The sequence below is a fragment of the Cynocephalus volans genome, chromosome 10 (assembly GCF_027409185.1).
Source record: "Cynocephalus volans isolate mCynVol1 chromosome 10, mCynVol1.pri, whole genome shotgun sequence".
NCBI lineage: Eukaryota > Metazoa > Chordata > Mammalia > Dermoptera > Cynocephalidae > Cynocephalus > Cynocephalus volans.
Genome location: NC_084469.1, coordinates 126,359,103 through 126,383,489, shown reverse-complemented (window position 1 = coordinate 126,383,489; position 24,387 = coordinate 126,359,103). Strand labels below are relative to the sequence as shown.

Genomic DNA, 24,387 nt, shown 5'->3' with positions numbered 1-24,387 from the left:
ACTTTTCTATAACAACTCTTAATGTAAAAGGCTTAAATTCCCCAATCAAAAGACACAGACTGGCTGACTGGATTAAAAAGGAGGACCCAACTATATGCTGCCTACAAGAGACCCACCTCACCCATAAAGACTCACATAGACTAAGAGTGAAAGAATGGAAGAAGATTTACCATGCAAACAGAAAAGAAAAACGAGCTGGAGTAGCTATTCTTATATCTGACAAAGTAGACTTTAAACTAAAAACCATAAAAAGAGACAATGAGGGACACTACATAATGATAAAAGGACTGATCCATCAAGAAGACATAACAATCATAAATATGTACGTACCCAATGTTGGAGCATCCAGATTTATAAAACAAACTCTATTAGACCTGAAGAAGGAAATAGACACTAATACCATAATAGCAGGGGACCTGAACACCCCACTGTCAATATTAGACAGATCATCTAGGCAAAGAATCAGCAGAGAAACACAAGATCTAAACAATATTCTAGACCAATTGGACTTGGCAGATATCTACAGAACATTCCATCCAACAACCTCAGAATATTCGTTCTTCTCATCAGCACATGGATCATTCTCCAGGATAGATCACATATTAGGTAACAAATCAATTCTCAACAAATTCAAAAAGTTGGAATTATCCCATGTATTTCCTCAGACCATAATGGATTAAAACTAGAAATCAATAACAAACGAAATACTGGAAACGATACAAACACATGGAAATTAAACAGCATTCTACTTAATGACATATGGGTCCAAGAAGAAATCAAGCAGGAAATCAAAAAATTTATTGAAACTAATGAAAGCAATGATACATCATACCAAAACCCGTGGGATACTGCAAAAGCAGTATTAAGGGGGAAATTTATTGCATTAAATGTTCACCTCAGAAGAATGGAAAGATGGCAAGTGAACAACCTAACACTTCACCTTAAAGAACTAGAAAAACAAGAACAATCCAAACCTAAAGTTAGCAGACGGAAAGAAATCATTAAGATCAGAGCAGAAGTTAATGAAATTGAAACCGAAAAAACAAAACAAAAGATCAATGAAGCAAAAAGTTGGTTTTTTGAAAAGATAAATAAAATTGACAAACCATTAGCATGGCAAACAAAAAAAAGAAGAGAGAAGATTCAAATAACAAAAATTATAAATGAAAAAGGCAATATTACAACTGATTCATCTGAAATACAAGGAATCATTCGAGACTACTATAAACAACTATACGCCAACAAATTTGAAAATCTGGAGGATATGGATAAATTTCTGGACACACACAAGCTCCCAAAACTGAACCATGAAGACGTAGAAAATTTGAACAGACCAATAACAATAAAGGAGATTGAAGCTGTTATCAGAAGGCTCCCAACAAAGAAAAGCCCAGGACCAGATGGATTCACAGCAGAATTTTACCAAACATTCAAAGAGGAATTGACACCGATTCTTTACAAACTATTCCAAAAGATGGAAACGGATGCAAATCTCCCAACCTCATTCCATGAAGCAAACATCATCCTGATACCAAAACCAGGTAAAGATATAACCAAAAAAGAAAACTACAGGCCCATATCCTTGATGAATATAGATGCAAAAATCCTCACTAAAATACTAGCAAACAGAATACAGCAAACATACGTAAAATTATTCACCAAGATCAAGTGGGATTCATCCCAGGGATGCAAGGTTGGTTCAACATAGGCAAATCAATAAATGTGATACACCCTATTAATAAAGTCAAACACAAGGACCATATGATCATCTCTATAGATGCTGAAAAAGCATTTGATAAAATTCAACACTCATTCATGACAAAGACCCTCTATAAGTTAGGTATAGACGGAAAGTATCTCACCATAATCAAAGCCTTATATGGTAAACCCACTGCCAATATCATCCTGAATGTGGAAAAGCTGAAAGCTTTCCCTTTAAGAACAGGAACTAGATAAGGATGCCCACTCTCACCACTCCTATTCAACACAGTGTTGGAAGTACTAGCCAGAGCAATCAGAGAAGAGAAGGAAATAAAGAGCATCCAGATTGGAAAAGATGAAGTCAAACTGTCCCTGTTTGCAGATGACATGATCCTATATATCGAAAAGCCTAAAGCCTCTACAAAAAACTCTTGGAGGTGATAAATGATTTCAGCACAGTAGCAGGATACAAAATCAACACACAAAAATCAGTAGCATTTCTTTTCTCCAATAGTGAACATGCAGAACGAGAAATCAAGAAAGCCTGCCCATTTACAATAGCCACCAAAAAAATAAAATACTTAGGAATTGAGTTAACCAAGGAGGTGAAAAATCATCTCTATAATGAGAACTACAAACCACTGCTGAGAGAAATTAGAGAGGATACAAGAAGATGGAAAGATATCCCATGCTCTTGGATTGGAAGAATCAACATAGTGAAAATGTCCATACTACCCAAAGTGATATACAAATTCAATGCAATCCCCATCAAAATTCCAAAGACATTTTTCTCAGAAATGGAAAGAACTATCCAGACATTTATATGGAATAATAAAAGACCACGCATAGCCAAAGCAACGCTGAGCAAAAAAAATAAAGCTGGAGTCACTACCTGACTACCTGACTTTAAACTATACTATAAAGCTATAATAACCAAAACAGTATGGTACTGGCATAAAAACAGACACACTGATCAATGGAATAGAATAGAGAATCCTGAAATCAACCCACACACCTACAGCCACCTGATCTTTGACAAAGGCACCAAGCCTATACACTGGGGAAGAGACTGCCTCTTTAGCAAATGGTGCTGGGAGAACTGGATATCCATATGCAGGAGAATGAAACTGGACCCATATCTTTCACCATACACTAAAGTCAACTCAAAATGGATTAAAGAATTAAATATACACCCTGAAAGAATAAAACTTCTTAAAGAAAACATAGGAGAAACACTTCAGGAAATAGGACTGGACACAGACTTCATGAATACGACCCCAAAAGCACGGGCAACCAAAGGAAAAATAAACAAATGGGGTTATATCAAACTAAAAAGCTTCTGCACAGCAAAAGAAACAATTAACAGAGTTAAAAGACAACCAACAGAGTGGGAGAAAATATTTGCAAAATATACATCTGACAAAGGATTAATATCCAGAATATACAAGGAACTCAAACAACTTTACAAGAAAAAAACAAGCAACCCAATTAAAAAATGGAAAAAAGAGCTAAGTAGGCATTTCTCTAAGGAAGATACACAAATGGCCAACACACATATGAAAAAATGCTCAACATCACTCAGCATCCGGGAAATGTAAATCAAAACCACACTGAGATACCATCTAATCCCAGTTAGGATGGCTAAAATCCAAAAGACTCTGAACAATAAATGCTGGCAAGGTTGCGGAGAAAAAGGAACTCTCATACATTGTTGGTGGGACTGCAAAATGGTGCAGCCTCTATGGAAAATGGTATGGTATGGAGGTTCCTCAAACAATTGCAGATAGATCTACCATATGACCCAGCTATCCCACTGCTGGGAATATACCCAGAGGAATGGAAATCATCAAGTCGAAGGTATACCTGTTCCCCAATGTTCATTGCAGCACTCTTTACAATAGCCAAAAGTTGGAACCAGCCCAAATGTCCATCATCGGATGAGTGGATACGGAAAATGTGGTACATCTACACAATGGAATACTACTCAGCTATAAAAACGAATGAAATACTGCCATTTACAACAACATGGATGGACCTTGAGAGAATTATATTAAGTGAAACGAGTCAGGCACAGAAAGAGAAATACCACATGTTCTCACTTATTGGTGGGAGCTAAAAATTAATATATAAATTCACACACACACACACACACACACACACACACACACAAACTGGGCGGGGGGGAGATATAACAACTACAATTCCTTGAAGTTGATACGACAAGCAAACAGAAAGGACATTGTTGCGGGGGAGGGAGGAGAGAGGGAGGTTTTGGTAAGGGGCAACAATAATCAACCACAATGTATATCGACAAAATAAAATTTAAAAAAAAAAAAAAAGATTTCGATAGGGCTTTAAAAAGAAAATTTAAAAATAAAAATATAAAAAGATTAAGCTTTCTAAAAAAGATCAAACATATTATTTCATTTTCAATTTTGCAATATCATGTACACTTAGCAGTCAAATTTTGATAAATCTGTTTTTATGTGACATTTCTGAAATGAACTAAAGTTTTAGATTCATCGATTTTTGTTAATGCAGAACACTTATTGATATAGTGGTATTAACATTTTGCTTTGGTGTTACACTCACAGTGCTCTTAAATAATGGCCTGGTCATGGGATGAGACATACTCACAAACAATTAGTACCTGTGAAGAGAATATTCAAGTTTCAGGAGGTGAACGGTCAAGGACCAAATTAAAGTTTGGTAAAAGGAAACAGCATAGAATGCTGGGCAGGAAGGTTTAGATTTTCAATTTTATTACTAAGGTGTGCAGACTGTAGCATTAAAAGGAAGAAGCAAAAACGGGGAGGAAGGGAAGTGAGGGGAAAAGGTGATGATGGTTACCTTTTTACACATTTCAGTTTTGATCTTGAGCAGGTTGACTTTTAGGCACTCCTCTACTTGCCCTGTCTGCTCCTGGGCTGCTGCTTCTTCAGCACATAGACTGGAGATCTGTTCAGGAGACACAAAAAACAAGGCCACCTCACTGAGCACAGAATGAGCAAACAGTTTCAGAAGCAGATGAGTCTGGTGATTCCAACCAGTGCTGGACACTGCAGAGTCTGGGCTCCTTCCTCACTAGCTAGTTGCTGTTTCACAAGTTTGAGATGGCACTGCTATCACCAGAAATCCTGGCATCTCAACATGTCAATTTGCTGATCCTTCTATATGTGTGCCCAGGGCTCATCTCAGACAGTTTCCTAGGGGGTTTCATGCCTCTCCCTCTTGCACTGGATGTCAGGCTCCACTCTCCTTCACAATGACTGGCACACAGAATTGAAAACCAGTAAATACACATATCTTTATGCTGTCAACACTGAGATTGGAGTCATATTGTTCCAGGACTTGGCACAAAGAAGGCTACTCCCCAATTCCAAAAGAAGAAAGTTATACAGCCAAGTAAAATGCTAAAAGCAAATGCTTGACATTTAGAGGTTCATGGTCAACCCAGACTCACACCTTGGAGGCACGCATGTGCACACACACACACAAAGGAGTTCTGAAACACAGCCCATAGCAAATATTAAAAACTTAAATTTCTTTGGATAGTTTTATGAGTAAGCTTCTTTGAAACATCTTTAGCTATAATTCTCCTAAAACTGATATGTTGAACAGGGATCTCTATGCAGATTTTTCTAGCTAGGAAGTCAAATAATTTCCAAAGATAGGCACTTCTTAAGAGCTATTATGGGAACACTTTTATCTTTCTGGCAAGTCTTGGGGTACTCTGTGTTGATCATACAGAACAAGGAAACAGGAAGAACAAATTATACATAAATAGGTATAATAAAAGAACATCTTCATTCAATAGAGAATATATAACCAACACTGTGGAGTGACAGGACTAATGCCAAATCTAATTCAGTGCTACAGAGAACCAGGAACTGAGACAATGGAGAACCTAGAAGGGGAACTTCAACTAATCATGGATTCAGGGAAAAAAGGTATAGTAAAGAACTTTTCTTCAATAAAAACTTCTTTGACCAGGGCACTGTTCACAACCAGTTCTGTACCCAAATGTTACCTCATCTGAGCAGTGCAGCTGTAGCTGAGGATCTAGTCGGTAATCTAGAGCAGACTCCTGGATAATAACCCGGATCTGGTCTTCGCAGTCTGAAGACAGGCGCTACATGTGACAAAGGGAGAATACATCATCCTATCAGAAGAGGTCAGCTTTTTATTTGGTCCCTTAGCCCCTGGCTTTGGGGAAAGTATGAAAAAAGTTTTGAAAATAGGAGTAGGCTAGGGACTTCAAAACAGAAAATTCTCGGGCCGGCCCCGTGGGCGCACTCGGGAGAGTGCAGCACTTGGGAGCGCAGCGGTGCTCCTGCCGCAGGATCGGATCCTATATAGGAATGGCCGGTATGCTCAATGGCTGAGCCCGGTTCGGGTGACACCAAGCCAAGGGTTGGGATCCCCTTACCGGTCACAAAAAGACAAAAAAAAAAAAAAAAAAAAAAAAGAAAATTCTCAGGGACAGAGGTGGCTCCATAAATACACCTCTGTGGAGAGCCCAGGCCAGTTTACCTGGTCAGCGTATCTCAGCTTGAGGCAAGAGATGACTTGACCTTCTAGCTCTGAATCATCCTTGGCCTTAGTCAGGATACCATGACAGAATTTAGGAATGTCAGCTTTACAGGCTTTCCTTAGCACAGGGTTTAAGCGGTAATCTAGAGAAAAAAAGCAATACATACATGATTAAATATTCTACGTGGATTCACAAGTTTTTAGAAATTTACCTTCCAAAAAGGGGCATAATATATCGATGACCATGACTACAACCACTGATTTGTTTATTCAATATATGTTTACTGAGCTCTCACTATACTGTTTTTAATCAGCAATATAATTTAAAAAATACTTTTGAAGGTCCCCAGGAATCCTTCTGCTCTGCAGCAGCTCTGTGGAGTTTTGTGGTCCAATATTCTAAGTACAGTAGTCTTCACAAAATCAAGCAAACATCAGCAACCTTCCCCATAACAGTTTGAAAACACTGAGAAGAAAATATCCAACTCACTTTGCCCATTAAGTTACAAGGTCTTGCAATCCACAGCTGAAACTTCTCTGTTCTAAAACGGATTACCCATATATTCCACTACCATACTCAGGAAGACTTATTAAATCTCTACACTTTTCAAGGAACTCTAACCCTGATTCCTTTTGTATGTTCTTCAAAGGCAGTTTTCTAGTTTTTTCAGCCTCCTCTTTTCCCTTTCCCTTTTTTCTGGATACTCTTCAAAGGAAGAGTAAGTCATTTTGCTTATATCCAGACTCCTCCCTTAAAAGTCACAGGCAACAAAGCACCTGTAGTTAATTAGGTACTTATATGCCCACTCAATTCCTTTTAAGCTATACTCAATGAGAACAGGAAGGTCAGGCCAAGATATTACCTGTGTTCTGGGTGATCTGGCGCTTAGTTATCATCTGTTTGCATTTGGGATCCATCAATTCACTGTTTTTATTTTGCTTCAAACACTGCAACATGTTTTTAGAATCTGCTTCTGGACAGAACCTCTGCAAAGAAATAAATTTTTATAAAAACAGCTATCTATCCAAATACGGCAATTAACCCCATCTGTGATCACTCTTACACCTAAGAGAGAGCTTATCTGAAGGTATCATTTAGTACAAGAGGAACAGCCAAGCCTGAATAAGCAAACAATCCCAAGTCCCCTTTCTTATTTCCCACTGTTCTCTCCACTACCTCTTCGGTTCCTAATGTGCATGGGATTGATTCCCTATCTATATGGCTATTTTAAATTACATGGCATCTCACAAGCTTAATTACTGTTTAAGCATAAATATAACATTCACGTACCAGGTGGGCAACCAGCCCTTAAGCCATATCTACCCAACCTCAGTGGGAAAACCTAGGAATTACACACCAACCAATGTGAACAGAGATGTGGAATAAAGACTCACCTGGTTCAACTTAATAGGGGCTTTAATCCTACCAAACATGTGGGGCTAGCCTCTGTACATTTATTATTGTCCTGTAAGCCAGAGATCAGTTTTGGACTAGTAACAAACCTTATTTCCATCTGCTAATCCATAGGTCTGATAAACTCTGGTTGAGACACTTGAGCATCAAGCCTCCCTTCCTAGTTCTCTGCCTCTAGTTCTCTAAATCGTACGTGACTATAATCTACTGATATCTTAACATGGGAACGTGTACTGATTTTTATAAAATCTTACAAAGCTCTCTCAAATCGGAGCCTGACATTTCCACTTTTACATATGACTCAATTGTACCAGGCCCAGCTAAAGAGACTTACACTTCTAATGTCCAGAACTCTCTTTGGAATTTATTTGATAGTGTAAAGTATCATTTTATTTTAAAGGAAATGCTGTAATAATGTGGGACCTTAAGTTTAATCCCTTCGTATGTGTGGATAGATCAGTGAACTGTCATGTAGGTACTCAAGTCAGCCCTGCCGCAGGGAATGTTCACCAGAGGAGTAAACGATGCAAAAGAAATTGTAGAACAGAAAAATCTTTCGAATGTGACAGATGGATGATCAGGATACTCCATGGGGGTTTTCTCAGTACACCAACACTTAACCACCCTTAAAACCAATCACATATTTACTGGACATCTATTTACTTGTGCTTCAGGTCAAAGTGAGGTCAGTTATCTTAACTCTATGGTTTTAAAACCTGAGCACGCATCAGAATCACCCGGAGGGCTTGTGAAAACAGAGTGCCTGCTCCACTCCCAGTGTTTCTGATTCAGAATGTCCGAGGTGAGTCCCAAGAATCTAAGTTCTCAGGTGATGCTGATGCTGTGACCTAGGGACCATATTCTGAGAACCACCATCTTGGCTGTATAAAACAGGCTGAAAGAAATGTATGTTACAGTTTTTATTTGCACTGTGCTCAGTCCTTGTTTCCAGATCACTTACCTTTATCATCTGTTTGCAGACTCTCATGAGAGTGTAATCTAGTTCTGGGTCCATCATCTCTGTCTCCTGCAGCTTAAATACTTTCTGGTGGCAACGGGTACTTAGCTGTTTCTTGTTTTCTTTCAGACATTCAATAATCTATGGCATAAGCGTTATGGTCAAGTTAAAGAATGAATCAGGGATCGATAATCAGTGTATTCTGAGACATTCAGTTCATAGGGGGTCTCCCCATTTTTCAATCCAAGTACCTTTCGTTTCTAATTCCCAGTCAGTAGGAATCAGGGTTTTCTCATCAAGGAGAATTATATTTATAAATTTACCACCTTAGGGCCAATAGCAAACCAAATTATATAAAAATTCAGGATGACTAGCAGCCTGCACTGGAGTCTAACGGGAGGGAAACCCACTCAGGATTCCTGGTTTCTTTTACCTTCTAAAGCTCTTCCTTGTCAAGACTCTTCTTGAAGCATACATTAGGCTCCCTGCATTTCTAGAGCAACAACCTGACTAGACAGTACGCACAAGCCCAGAGGTTCCGGTCAACTCACCATTTATCACATGAGAATAGATAGTTAGATGCTAGGTCTGAATCAGACCCAATCCTTAGGCCTGACAAATACACAGTATCACAGGGCAAACTTATAAACAAATAACTACAACGAAAAAGGTGAGTGATAACATAAAAGCATAAAGTGTCATGGAATAGATTTTAAGTATATCCTAACATCTTCCCTTCCTTACCCCTTTAGAGACTATAAAATATATAAAGAAGAAAAGCAGATGGGAAGCTACAGCAGCTAGGGCTATTGCATGAAGTCATGAGACTTCTATGAAATCCTAAAGGTACGACCAGGAATCACCAACTAGAAAACACTAATACCATAAGACAGACGATAAATAAAGTAAATCAAGGACTCAAAACCGAGGGAAAAAGGTATAGAGCAATCAAAACAAGAATTCAAAAATATCTGTCAACTCAAATGACACTGAAAACAAAAACAAAAAATATATACTTGGTGGTCTTTCTAAAAAGCAGAATGGACACAGCTGAAGAATAAATTAAGCTGGGAAATTGAGCTGAGGAATTACCTCAAATATAGTATAAACAAACAAAAAAATAGAAAGCATAGAAGAAAAAGTTAAGAGACACTGAGGACAGATTCAGGTGCTCCAACTGTCTAATAGGAGTTGTAGAAGGAAGGAAAGAGAATGCAGTACTTGAAAAAACAATGACTGAGAACTTCCTAGAACTAAAGGCAGACATGAATTCTGAGACTAAAAGAGCCAACTGAGATAAAGAAAACAAAAAAACCACATCTAATCACATCGCTCTGAAATTGGATTAAAGATAAACAGAAAACTCTAAAACCTATCAGAGATACATTAACTACAGAGAAATGAGAATCAGATGGATATGAGACTATGCTGGCAACAGTAGATACAAGATGACAAGTAATTATCTTAAAGGCTAAAGCACCATGGCATTGGCCTTAGAGGTAACTGAGCCACCGGGAGAACCTCAAAAAAACAAACAAACAAAAAAAACCCCATCACTTGTTTGTACTTCATTCCTGGCAATTCCAAGTAGGGCCCTGTTTCTGTGTATATTTAAGAAAAGTTTCCTAAATGATTCTTATGTGACCTGTAATTAAGAACTTCTCTGCAATGGGAACACAGTGAGGGAATAATTAATTTTGGAGGTGCAGAGTATTGGGAAAGCTATAGAGAGGAGAGGACACTTGAAGGATCGTTGGAGTATATTAGGCAGACAAGGTGGAAAAGGATGAGGTAACCTGAAAGAGGGAAGACAATAAATAAGAAACAAAGAGCAAGCAGGTGAGGAACTTTGGGAAAAGAAGTCTGGTGTAACTTAAGTGGGGATGATCAGGCTGAGCAGGATGTGCTGGCTCCTGTCACAACAGCAAAGAATTAATTATTAAAATGTTACCTTCACATACCTGAGCATTGCCATATTGCACCGTGGAACAGTAGTTCTTGATGTCACTCTTGCAGGCTTCATACAGATCTGGTTCCAGACGGATGTCTTCTGTCTGCAGAGAGGGTGCCAACATGGAAAAGTGAGCTTATTTTAGGCTGGAGATATCAGATGTTCTACAGACTTGTTGACTGAATCTTGTCTAGTGACGATGACTTCTACACTGCAAAGTGACAGCAGTGTGGCCATGCAACAGGAGAACTGGGATTTACTTTCAGTTGTGCCACCAACTAGCTGCATGGCCTTGGATCTTTTGTGCAAATAAAATGCCATGTCTACCCTGAAAGGCTACAGCTGGTCTTTCACAGGACTACTGTCAGATAGATTAGATAATATTATGTGAAAACCACTTTATAAAGTTAAAACCGTTATGTAAATGTAGGGTTCTACTTTTATTATTATTATTGTTTTACCAAAAGAGCTAGGCTGAAAGCTAGGGAACCAACACTTCCAGTTTGAAAAAAGTTGCTGTTATAACAGGACATTTAGGCCAGTTCCACTTAAACAGAATTGTCAATGAATCACTGCCACTATATGTGAAAATTTGGTAAGTAGTTTTTGGGATATTAATGGTGTTTGGTCTCCATTACTATTTTTTGCCTGGACTAAGGTGAAACAGTATAATCCACAGCACGAAATGTATTAAAAATATTTTTAGTTGTCTTTTAAACATGGTTTGGCCTTAATCTCAAAAATAAAGCAAGAAGTTTCCTCTTAGAGTGCACACTATGGAGGACCTCTCAATATTCATTTCGCCTCAATGATTACTAAGCTCATCAGTTTATGGCATTCCCCTGGAGACTGCTATTGGTCAGGGAGTGGGCACAGATCCCAAGCTGACACAATCAAATTGAAGGGAAGGATCTTTATCTAATGATAGGGGAGGGTTTTTCTCTCTGTATTTTTCCCCTTTTCTTGCTGGAGATGAATATTGGAGCAGGTGGCCCAGTTGTTGTAGACAGTCATCGTGCAGCACGAGGGAAACCAGCCTTAGGATGAAGCTGATGCCAAGGACAAAAGAGTGGAGAGGAAAAACCCTCGATCTTTGATGACACTACTGATCTAAGGATTGTATAATATGCTTAGAGCTTGTCTTACAGCTGGACTTCCCACTACGTGTGGTAAAATATGTTTTATCGTTCAAAAACGAAACAGTGAAATAAGAAACTAATTGTCATATAGTAAAATTTTAGCATGTGGCTCCAAGATTTAACAACTGATCACAATAGTGGCTGAAATCTTCTACCTTGCCCTAGCCCCCTACCCTAACTTTGTAAACCCCAGCCCCTAAAGTTTCTGGGACACATTACCATCTCTAGCTCCTCCACACGGAGCTGCTTGCGGCACTTGAGAGACACCCTGTGCTCCTTGGCTTCCTGTAGAGTGTCATTGCGCACGGTGGTGCTCAGGCAGATGACCACATCCACCCTGCCGAGGAAAGGAAAAGGCCTGAGACTGACTGGAGCCACAGGAGGCAGACGGCCTGAAACTGGGCTGGGGCAGGGGCCACACCATTTACCCAGAATTCATGACCTGTTGTACTACATTTTAAAAAATCTTTCCTGTAAGTCTCATTGTCTTTTTCAGAGTACTAAAAAGCATCAATTTGACTACATATGTCATAGATCAGGCAGCAGACTGAATGCTGACTACATTCCTGACTTGAGGGGAGGCCAGACAGGGGATGGGTGCAAGGGCAGTTCAATACTTGTTTTGTTAAACACAGAGAATGATGCTCTTAACTCTGAGACTGTGCCTTTTATGGACTGTGAAACTCATTCCTGAGAGCTACAGAAACCTGAGCAAAATGGGGGAAATGTGTTCTAGAAATGTGCCTTTTCAAAGAGCAACACAGAAGAATTTGGGCAACCGTGCTATAAAAATTTATCAGTCTCCTCATTAAGACCTACTTCTGAAATGAATAAAGTTTTTGTTTCTTCACTGACTCCGTAAAAGCCCCTGCTGTTTCTCTGAAGAGATGATACAATGGGATGGTGCTGGGGGGGAAGTCAGCTAACCTCTTTCACCCACACTGCAGCCTGCTTCTCTAAGTACACAATTTGTAACTGCTTCCACAGTTACACAGCCTAAAACTGGAAAAATTAAAAAATGCACCTTTAGCCTGTGGGTTCTCTATATAAGAACTACCACCACCAGGTGTGACTCTAGGCAGCTGTGAAGATGATCTGTCCACAAAACTCAAGTGTTTCGTCACACTACCAAAGGAGCTATGCAGGAGGCCTCCAGGGCTAGTCCTGCCAGACAGCAGGAGGCTGAGTAGCATTTTGGGAATTCACCTAGTAGCTAAGAGAGACCCTGGGGAAGCAGAACGAATCAATTAAAGGCAACATACTTCTTTTTTATGTTGGGGCAAAGTTTCAACACATCCTCCTTGCAAGCCATTTTAAACTTGTAAGAGAACCGAAAATCCTTCATCTGCACCTGAAAGATGATGAGAAAGAAAATCAGAAGCTCTGTGACAAGTTCTAGTCAACAGTAGTGGGTGACATTTTATTCACATAGCTTTCAGAACCCTGCTTACAAGACCCGCATGACTTGCCCTCTATCTCTCTTAGACTTCATGAACTGCCAATCTCTCCATTACTCCCTCTGCTGCAGGAACACTGGCTTCCCTGCCATTCCAGTCACACACATGCTGTTCTCTCTGCCGAACGTACTCTTCTCCCAGATCTTCGCATGGCTTGCTCTGTCACTTCCTTGAGGTTTCTAGTCAAGTACCTTCTTTTGAAGACCCCTTTCTCCTTCACCATCCAAGCCCTTACTCTGCTTTTTCCTCCTAGAACAACCTGAGCATATACATTAATTTGTACACTTGTTTTTGTGTTTTTCTCTTACAAGGATAGAGAGTTTATGAAGGCTGTGGGTTTGTCTCACCACTGTCTCCCAGTGCCTGGCACTTCAGAAGTGTTGAATGCACAGTCAGATAGTCTATATGGCCTGAGAAGTGGTCAGTTAACACAGCAGACTGGATTTCATCTTCCTTGGAAGGAAGTGCTTGCTATACAAGTTGAGTATCCCTTATTTGAAATTTTTGGGACCAGAAATGGTTTGGATTTCAGATTTTTTCAGGTTTTGGAATATTGGCATTATATTTACCGGTTTAGCATTCCTAATACAAAAATCTGAAATCTGAAATGCTCTAAAGAGCATTTTCTTTGAGCATCATGTTGGTGCTCAAAAAGTTTCAATTTTTGGAGCATTTTGAATTTCAGATTTGGGATGCTCAACCTGTACCAGAAACACTTCCTTTAGTTACATGTGATAACTATGAAGGGTGCGGTTTAACCTTCTTATTCAAATGTCAGTTGTACGTTGTATGATTTAAAAGAAAAGAAGGCTTAGAGTCCAGTGTGTTGATACACATTTAGGCCATTGCACTGAATAGTTACACAAAACAACAGATTCCAATGACACTAACTGTTAAAGGAGAAGCTAAAATACTTTATGTAAACAATGTGACTGAAGCAAGGAAAGCCTGCTTACTATCTCCATTAGACTACATGCTCCCTAGGGGTTAGAGACTATGTCTTATTTATCATTGCATTTCACAGAGCTTAACGAAGTGCCTGGCCACAGTAGATAAAACACACATTTATTGAAAACAAATAAAAACAGGATATATGTTTGGAGAGGGGGATAGGGAGATTGGACAAGGGACATAAAGAATAAGTACAATTTGTAACAATACACACACTAGTAATATTGATCAACTTATGTCAACATTGAATCCCCAAAATATGTATAATCAATTATGATTCAATAAAAAATAAAAAATACATAAGTTTTTTAAAAATAGGATATATATTTGGAAAAAATGACTTTTCAGAGAATATCAGAGGTGCTCTGATATTCCAAAAGAAGATGGGATTCAGTAACCATACACAAAGCTAAGAGAGGAAATCGACAGCCAGGTATCACTGACCAGCTGGAAGTGGGTGACTCCAATGGCACACTTCTCATTCATTTCTTTCTGGTGCTTGTTCTGTATCAGACACTCCATCAAGTCCCCAGAGTCTATCTGGTTATCTGCCACATCCTGGGGAAGATAGTATACAATTGTACTTCACTCACAACAAGTAATGAACAAAACTTGTAGCCTAGGCCATGAAAAATGGAGATGGGACTAATTTTAGAAGGTTTCACTAGAAATATACATCATAAATTATATTAAAATAAGCCTGAGGAAACATAAAGGATAAACACTCAGTGGAATAAAACAGAGCAAGTCATTTTGCATGAGATAAGAATATGTACCAAGAGTGCTTTTATTGACTTTTCCTGTATGATGCCAGCAGCAGGCTTTTTTTTTTTTTTTTTTTTTTGTCGTTTTTTCGTGACCGGCACTCAGCCAGTGAGTACACTGGTCAGTCCTATATAGGATCCGAACCCGCGGCGGGAGCGTCGCCGCGCTGCCAGCGCAGCACTCTACCAAGTGCGCCACGGGCTCGGCCCAGCAGCAGGCTTTTGAGATACTATCTAACATAGTGTCTTGGTCGTGCGTGCGGTTCCATAGTGTAGTGGTTATCACGTCTACTTTACATAGTGTCTTGGTCAGATCCTCATGGTTCCTGGGTGTGTCACACTCCCACAATTTAGGTAGTTCAATAAGTGAATAAGTACTAAAGTAAGAGAATTCACTCAATATTGAGGTACAAGGAGACAGCTGGAAGGGAAAGCCATTATTACTGCTAACATTCCTGGGCTGATATATCCAAAGCAACTCAGCCATATTAATGGGGCTTTTCTGTTCCATCTTTTTTTTTTTTTTTTTTTAATTATAAATTGGCCACTTATAATTGTATAAACTTATGGGGTACAAAGTGATGTTATAATTTATGAATACAATGTAGAATAATTAAATCAAGCTAGTTAACATATTCACCACTTCAAATACTTAACATTTTTTGTGGTAAGAACATCCATCTTTTCTTATGAAGGGAATCTCAAAAACTGCTGCTCAACACATAGCCGGTCACCTTCAAAGGCTAATCAAATAAGATTGCTCAGGAGGGTGGCACCTCTCTCTTAATCTTTTTTACATTTTCAACTTTAACTTGTGAAAGCTGGCTATCACTCAGGAGTAATGTACGCTGAAGATAGAGGTGAGTCCAACATACTCAGGGGCCAGAGTCTCAATGAATTTGGTTCTGTTTCTAACCCTTGTTCCTCCAAACATCACTTACATGGCAAAAGTTCTGAATTATGGGCTCGCAGGCTCTCATCAGCAAGGCTTCTATTTGAATATCCTGTAGAAGATGAAATATAATTCTGCTTTAGAAATAGCCATGGGTGGAGGAAGAGCAGTTTCTCTTTCTGAATCAGTAGTATCTGATGAGCAAATAATCTAATATGTACATTTGGGAAGTATTCTAGTATAGTATTTAAGTTAGACAGCTCCAGAATCGACAGAACTGCTCCTCCATTGTACTCTGAAAGGCAAATTTTATAGAGGCAGATTCACTTTCTACCTGAACAAAAGAGGAGACAGAATTAAGAAAGGTGGGGTGAAAAAACATTTAGCAATAATATTAGAGTATGTAAAGCCTTTGGAATTTTTCCAAAATGCTAAGCAGTTCAAAATAAAAATAGGGCTAACTGACATCTATCTTTAGTTTGTAAACTCATTAAGCCAAATCACTGCCTTCAAACCAGATGACAAACTACTTCTTCTAGGGAACACAATAAATGCCTTTAAGCAGAGTATCCTTTGAAGAGTTATATACACCCAAGAATGTTCTCATAAGCCCACAAGGACAATGAGAATGGGAGAGGAGATGGCAGGAGATGAGAGAAAGCACAAACTTTTGAAAACTAGAAAGCAAAAAGGACTGGTTGAGAAATGTAATTTTATGTACTGCCAATTTTGACAATGCAAATAGTTCAAAAAGGCTTATGATAAAAAAATAGCAAGTCCCCATTTCTCTGATTTCTGCCCCCATTAGACAACTTTAACATTTTTAGCTGCCCCCTCCCACAATAATAATCTCTGTATTTATGAATAATATGTCTATGCTTATGAGATTTTTTTAATCCTGTTTTTTATATTTTAGTGGGTTTCTGGATGGAACAGGTATTAACACATGCATTCCATCTTCCATGTTTAACTGGAAGCCCCAAGCTTTTATTATATTAACCATACACACATTACCAAATGACCTAACTAAAAGAGCTAAGAATAAAACAATAGGAATGCCTGGATTTACTCTTAAATGTGATTAACAGATTTGAAGTATAGCTACTATCTTTTCTTAAGGGGGAACAAAGGTCTAATCACCATGATAATTCTAATTTACAAAGAAAACCAAAGGGCTAATTGTATAGAGTGTTTTTCTAGAGAAATGAGGGAAGGGGTTCAGGAAGCAACACAATATACATCTTCATAAAGCAAACGGGGAGAATTTGATTAGGTTTCTTTTGATTGACAGAGAACATGCATTCTCAAGAGTCCAGAAACAGTAGAACTAAGCAGAAGAGGCAAAGCTGCTGGCAGGCAACTCTCCTCTGCTGAGTAAGCTGCACACCGCTTACCTCTGATTCTAACTCGGTGAGGTTGCCAACTATATCTCTGCACTCCACGGCCAAATCATCCAGATGGTCCTGGAGGCACTCAAGCTCCTGAGAATAAAAAGGCAAGCCCTTGGCTTTTATCCGTCATGTAAAATGAACAAGGAAGTTGAGATACCAGTGCCTACTTCCTTTTCAGTGGTCCTCCTTTTCTCTTCTTCTACAAACTGTCTCACTGAACAGAACACAAAAGCTTTATTTGAGGGCTGGCCAGTTACTCAGTTGGTTAGAGCATGGTGTTTGATTCCCCAAATGAAGACTGTTGAAAAGATAATTACTTGATGTAGCAGGGTGGTTAAAAGGGCCAAGGGGGTACAACAGCCATGCAAATCTCCCAGAAGGCCAAATCTACAAGTCCAATAAGAACAGATCTTCAGGTATCCTCAAAGTTTAAAAATCTTATCAGACCTTTATCCCTTTCCATCAACACACCCGACATTCCACTTTTAATCTGTGTTTTGATCATTTTTACCTGCTGTTTTAAATCTACACTTTGATAATGATCATTGGACAACAAATTCACAGTGAAAAGCATGGATTATTTTAAGACTCTTCATAAGGTAGGTGGGGACTTGGGATCTGGGACAGATCACAGAGCTGATAGCTCCTGCAAGTCAAATCTGGGATTCTAACCTCAGACCACATCAAAAGGATTCTGAGGGAAATTCCAAAACATACGAGCACACTAGGGTTTGGGTATCTAAAAGCTATCTTGTCTGGGCTTTGGAAACTGAGCTAGAACTACCCTGTAGCATTAGTCTATTACTATTCCTTTCAGAGGTTTAGAGATTTTAAGTATAACATCAGCTCACTTTCCCAAAGCATACCAATAGCAACATCTCAGCAAAATGTTCTGTCAAAGGACCAAGTTTAACTTACTGACTTATTCTTCAAGAATCTTTCTGTTTCAGAATTAGAATGGGAAGGGAAGAGAAGGGTTATAGCAATTATACAATAGCCAGCATGGAAGAAGGGAAAAAAAGCCATCTAAAGGAAAATGCACTGAACTTTTTGGAGTAAAATATATGGCTAAGGGAAAAATCCCATTCATAGAGTCCTTTCTTAGGTTTAGCTTCTGAGTGATGGGTTGCAATGTACTGCAGCTTCCTAAATGTTTACTGAGGGGTATGAAGGAAACTATTTCCTGGGATTCCATATCACCATATCCCTTGTCTTATTGGACAGAGGCAGCAGAAAGTGAAACTACAGGCATTTTCTAATGATAAACCTGAACTGTAGCAGGCTCAGGAAGCAGAATGCTGAAAATTATATTCCTATGCCCAAGAGGCGTGAGTAGGGGGACCCACGTTGCTTCTTAAAATGTCCAATTTCCTGTCTATGCGACCTTTTAATTTTTAATACTTTAAATCCAGAGGGTGTTTTGTAGTGATACAAATGGAACCTGGAAGCCTGAGTTCACTCCTTATTTTTGTATTAGTGTGTAGCTTTAAACAAGGAGTTAATCCTTACCGCTTCCTGCTTTAAGGTGGAAAATGTGCTACCTTCCCATGTAACTTGCAGTAATGCATTTTTTTTTCTTTCCCCTAAACTGGGCATACAATCCTAAGGAACCTTCATGGCATGCATGTAATTCCGGGGGGTGCTCTTTCCTTATGCTTTCCTATATGGAGAGGGTATAGTATAATGGAGCAAATGCCTAGCTAGGATTAAACTTAGTTTCCTTTTCCTCTTTTTAAAAATTTAGTAGTACATATTTGTGGGGTTCAATGTGTTGTTTCAATACATGCATATATTACACAACGATTCACTTAGGGTAGATAGCACATCCATCTCCTGACTTTTTTCTTTGTCATGATTATGGTCAAGATTCTCTTTTCTAGCTATTTAGAAATATATAGTACAATATTATTATCTCTAATCAGCCTAGTCTTGAGTTTTAGATTAGAAAGTAATACATTTTCTATCTTTCAATACACTTTACTCCCCTGAGTCTCAATTTTGTCAACTAGGTGGGAAAAAATAATTCCATTTCTACATATCTTGTGAAACTGTCCTAGGGCATACACACTATTCATGTATACCAATATTTACATACATATGTATATATTTATATCCTGTTTATCTCAAAGGGACATAATGTGGCTTATAAAAATGAGAAAAGAAAGAAAAAAGCAAGATAAAATGAATTAAAAATGAGTAAAAAAGAGGAAATAAAAAGAAAAAATGTTAAGGAAAAGTGGAATGGACAAAATCTATGTACATGCTAGAGGTAGGCCACACCTTTGGCTGTGGGCTTTCTCAGAGGCAACACAAAGAGGGAAAAGAATCAATCAATTATAAAATATAGTAACTGTAATATAAAACAAACTAGCTGCTTAGGAAAAATACAATTTGCGATATGAAGACCAAAGAGAAAATTTTCCTGAGGACTTCTTCTAGAGGGAACATTGAATAACATAGCAAATCATGTACGTAAATTAAACACAGAGATGGACTTCATGGTGTTTGTAGTCTATATGAACATCATTATTACATGATAAACAGGAAGCTATGTCACCCACCTGTCCAGTCTCTGTCTTCTCACTACACCATTTTCCTAGATCAATCAGGCACTTATCCTGGAGGGCAGGATCTAGCTTAACATCCATGGCACGTTGGTGTAGGATCCTTTGGACTTCAGCTCGGCACTCTCGTGAGAGCTATGTGAGAAAGAATAAGCAAAATACTTTAAAGGTAACAAAACAAACACATGAAAACACCAGATAAAGGAAACTTTTCAGGAAACTAACAAATAACCATATAGTTTATCTCCCAAACTTTATACCTCAAATTGCTTCCAAAATAAGAATGAAATGTTTAGGAGTCTTCTAAAAGCCCATATCTTTAAAGAAGGTTTCTTGAAGAAAAAAATTTAAAAAATAAAATAAATGCCCGTATCTCTAGGAATACAATTATATATTCAGCATTTTCTAATATACTATATGAAACAACATCCATTTCTGAGAGTATCTTGGTATAAGGGAAATGGACTCATTCAGATTAGGTTAGTCAGAGAGGTTTTTGTTGGTTTAGCAAAATTAATTTACTACTCTATAAATGGAGAGTAGAACACCACATCCAGTTCAGGAGAGAATATATACTTGGTTCAAAAGAACTGAGTTCAAGTTGACCTAAATCATACCAGCAAGTAATTGTAGAAGCAACAGTTACTACAGGTCAGGACCAGACTCTTCTAGATGAGTTATGTAGAATTAGCAGAGGTTGAAGCAGGTGAAAATGAATACCTTTGGAAGGACCACAAGAAAGCTGTCATGGACAGTTGCAGTTAGTCTCTTTTCCTGAAAAAAGCCAGCACATCTGGGCCAGGGGGATGGACAGTAACTGCTTAATGGGCATGGGGTTTCCCTTTGGAGTAATGGAAGGTTTTGAAACTAGATACAGGTGGTGGTTGTATAACGTTGTGAATGTACTAAATGCCACTGAATTTTTCTCTTTAAAATGATTCATTTTATGTTACATGAATTTCATCTTAATTTTTTTTAAAGTATAAAAATTTTTTAAAAAGCACTAGTACACCAGATTCCAACGCTTTCTTCATTTACATAAGAAAAACTCCTACTATTGGGACTAGCAAGAAGCCAGGATTTGGCAGCCCCTGTGGATAATGCGGGGTACATTAAGAAAAATGAAACAACAAGTTATCATGTTTTCTTACACAACAGTATAAAAACTGGGTTAGGATTGTAGCAACTGAAGTATACAGTTCTTTCCTTTTGAGTTTCTTCATTCTGAATCCTAGACAGTCAGACTTTTGCATTAAGGACAGAAGGGGTATTTGTAAACATGCATGTGAAATAATACCATCTCTACTTTCTGTAAAACAGGACTGACACACAATAGAGTCCCTCAGAAAGCACAGAAAGGCCATCCTGGAGCATACGCAGCATTTCAGTGTGGTACCAGAAGGCAGTCAGTGCTACCTGAGAGCCAGGCACACAGAAATATCCCAACAGAAGGTAGGAATCTGGGCAGACAGACACCAAGAGAATGGGGTATGGATGTTTCTGTTCCAACTAGTGCACTGCTAGAGAAGCCTCATTAAACTGGCATTATGTGTTTGGTTGCCAAGGGCAGAAGCCTAAAGAACCACTTGTATCCTGGCTAAAAGTTTCTAATGGATTTTTAAAGCTAAATAAAGTAGGACAGCAGAATCTAATTGTCTATTTTGATTCAGATTTTAGTAATTTAAAGAAAAAATCTGGAAGTCTTCTCCCACTCACTTTGTTAAAAACATAAAGTCAGATGGAAAGAAGTTTGTAGAGCAACTCTAGGCACCCTCACCGAATGAAGTTTCTAGTAATACAGAAACCCCCTCCCTGCCAAATACACTAAAAAAGTTTTTCTAGGATGACAAAAATCCAGAACAGCAAACTTTTTAAAAAAACAAATGACAATAAGAAGAAACAAAGTTGATATTGACTGCATACCCTCCTTCCCTGTTCCTCAGTGCGGTAGGCGTGTCTATATAAACAAGAGAACACAGCTCCAGGAGGCATAAGTTCACTGGTCTCATTCCAACCGTGGGTGTGGCAAAGACGAGAAGCATCTCCCTGGCACTTGCGGTATAAGACAGGGTCCAACCTGTAAGGTTGAGTTAACAGATAACCTCTACTTACTACACATTTGTTTCTAACTTGTTAAAAGTTTTTACCAGGTGTTTGCTTGTGTACTCATTAACAATCTCCTCCAGGGTAGATAGATATATGCAAAAGTACATTCCTGAATTTTTTTATTAATGAATACACAGGGGTCAATCTGTAGAAGTCTGTTAATCTTCATACAGAAGATTTAATTTCTACCTCAAAGATGTTATCCTGGCTATGTAAGGTACCTAACAATACATTAACAGACTCAGCACTCACATGTCCTGGCTGAAAAACCAGGCAATTCACAACTTTTTATTCACCACTTTTTAACTAAATACTTTTTTCTAAGTGTGAATGAAATTCAATCCTACCCGATGCACTAGATTCAGTAAGATCACAAAATGGCAAAATAAACAACCTCCCACTCAACTTTTCTCTAGTAAAACTACTCCGGTTCTTCCCTTGCAAGGTAAGGCAGTTATTTTTTAGTTTACCTTAATATGCTGATGAACTTACAAAACTTGACATTTAACTTTAAATCTGGAGACACTGGATTAGGCAAAGTACCTGCTTCTTCTCCAAATCAGATTAAGGGGTGCTTAATTCCATCCATTATATTATCAACTTGGGGAAGGGCCACTTAATGGGAGGAGAGAAGCTACTATTAAGTGAGTAGATTTTATGAGGCACTTTTTTGATTATGGGGGAAGGAATTAACATGATTTTAAGGTAGTACACTCAGTAAACACTGTTATTTCCACTTAGATGGCCTGGGTAAGCAAAGGGAAATTACTGCTCAGATTTCTGTAGTCCTTTCTAGAGCTAATTGGAAAGAACAGAAATAAAAACACATCGAATCTTCAAGTAAACTCTTTCTAGTAAAGTATGAAGGAAAACATATATTAATCACCAGAAATAACACCAAGGTCAAGGGTTCGTATTGTTGTACTAGTCAGCAGCCAAAAAAAAGAAGAAAAAAAAAAATCACCAGAAAAGTTAATGACCAAAGTACAGTGGTTTAAACAACCCAAATCAGGAAGCAGCTGAACTTGGGAAGCAGGAGGAGCAGTCGTATCCAGTACTGGCTGCTTTGAGGTGGGAAGGAAAAATAAGACATGGAAAGAGGAGAGGAACTGCAGCCAGTAAACTATACTGATTCTGACTGTAATACACGTCCTTCTCCTATTTCATCCCTCACCTTTCTTTTTCGCTAACAGGATGAGAAGGGAATTACAGAATCAAGTTGTTTCTTAATAAGAATTCTTAAGGTAGAATAAATTCAATAACATTGTATTCAAAGTTAAAGAAATAGAAGCAAATTCCCATACCCAATAAAAATACAAATGCATTATCATCTTTTTAGCGATACATCTGAAGATGCTTTTGATTCCCCAAGGTGCCAGAATACTTTCTAGATAGATGTTTGTGGTATCAGAAACATTTTGACCCTGACTTCCAAAGGAATGGTGAATAGGGATGCTTGGTATAGACTGGCAGTGGGCTGACTCTGCTTTTAGATTCTATTCTGAAAGCAATGAAGAATATGTTTTTCAAGGGATTGGAGTATGTTAACTATCCTAGAACTTAACGAAACTAATTTCCTACTGATTATTTCAAAATATACAGGTGACACTGACTACAAGGAGAACAGGCTGAGGCAATAAACTTACTCTGGCTTCAAAATACTCACTTCCAATCTCGGGAGATGAAATACTGCAGCTCTAAGAGACGGTGCTCACAGTCTTCCACCATTTTCTCTGTGTATAAATGTTCCATCAGACACGAGAGGATCCTAGCCATAAAATGGGTGAAATTATAATAAGAGACAATTGTTCTGATGACAGGTTCAGAACTCTCACATCAATATATTTCCTTGGTCTGTAGAAAAAGCTCTTTAACTATTTTCTTAGGGCAACAGGATTTTTCTCAAAATCACTCAAATTAACTGAACCTGGCAGTGATGAGGCCTTCTATCAGTTTCAGAGCCACTACGTACTCAGGACTCATCATACACAAGACCATGTGTAGCTCCTTTACTTTTAACCATTTATTATGAAAAATTTCTAGCACACACAAAAGTAGAGAATTAAGTAACAGCCACCTTCTCTCCCCATAGCTTTATCAACCTATGACAAAGTGTGTTTTAATTCTATGCCCCCTTGCTGATATTTTGAAGCAAATTCCAGACACCATATCATTTCATTCATGGATACTTCAGCATGTTTCTCCAAAATATGAAATATCACACTACCAAGAAATTAATAAAAAATCCTTAATATCATGTAATATCCTGTTAGTTTTCAAATTTTTCCAATGATCTCATGTCTTTTTACATGTTTATTCAAATCAGGACCCAGAAAATGTCGACACATTGCATTTAATTGATAAGTACCTTTAATCTATTTTAATCTATAGCAGTTACCCCCCTTTCTCCCACTCCCTGCCCCTTTTTGGCTGATGCAGTTATTTTTAAATTGGTAAGAAATTCTTAATTAGTCTTAAGTGTGTTTGTCTATCTCCTCCAACCATACAAAAAGCTTTAAGGAAGAATATCATTTTTAATCCCCTACCACAGCATGAACAGCAGGAG

General features: G+C 38.3%; 1 protein-coding gene across 2 annotated transcripts in view; it reads right to left on the bottom strand.

Annotated features, from left to right (window-relative positions):
• The window catches only part of GLG1 (golgi glycoprotein 1), a 157,172-nt gene that overhangs the window by 14,299 nt on the left and 118,486 nt on the right, over nucleotides 1-24,387 (bottom strand). For both annotated transcript variants that reach the window (XM_063109104.1, XM_063109105.1), the window contains exons 10-23: nucleotides 23,488-23,589; nucleotides 21,639-21,792; nucleotides 19,713-19,850; nucleotides 17,155-17,241; nucleotides 15,810-15,872; nucleotides 14,549-14,662; nucleotides 12,959-13,047; nucleotides 11,916-12,033; nucleotides 10,568-10,660; nucleotides 8,610-8,747; nucleotides 7,098-7,221; nucleotides 6,235-6,377; nucleotides 5,732-5,833; nucleotides 4,552-4,659 (exon numbers count right to left, since the gene is read on the bottom strand). In XM_063109104.1, the coding sequence (XP_062965174.1) occupies nucleotides 4,552-4,659; nucleotides 5,732-5,833; nucleotides 6,235-6,377; nucleotides 7,098-7,221; nucleotides 8,610-8,747; nucleotides 10,568-10,660; nucleotides 11,916-12,033; nucleotides 12,959-13,047; nucleotides 14,549-14,662; nucleotides 15,810-15,872; nucleotides 17,155-17,241; nucleotides 19,713-19,850; nucleotides 21,639-21,792; nucleotides 23,488-23,589 (1,573 nt within the window). The remainder of the gene's footprint in view (nucleotides 1-4,551; nucleotides 4,660-5,731; nucleotides 5,834-6,234; nucleotides 6,378-7,097; nucleotides 7,222-8,609; nucleotides 8,748-10,567; nucleotides 10,661-11,915; nucleotides 12,034-12,958; nucleotides 13,048-14,548; nucleotides 14,663-15,809; nucleotides 15,873-17,154; nucleotides 17,242-19,712; nucleotides 19,851-21,638; nucleotides 21,793-23,487; nucleotides 23,590-24,387) is intronic.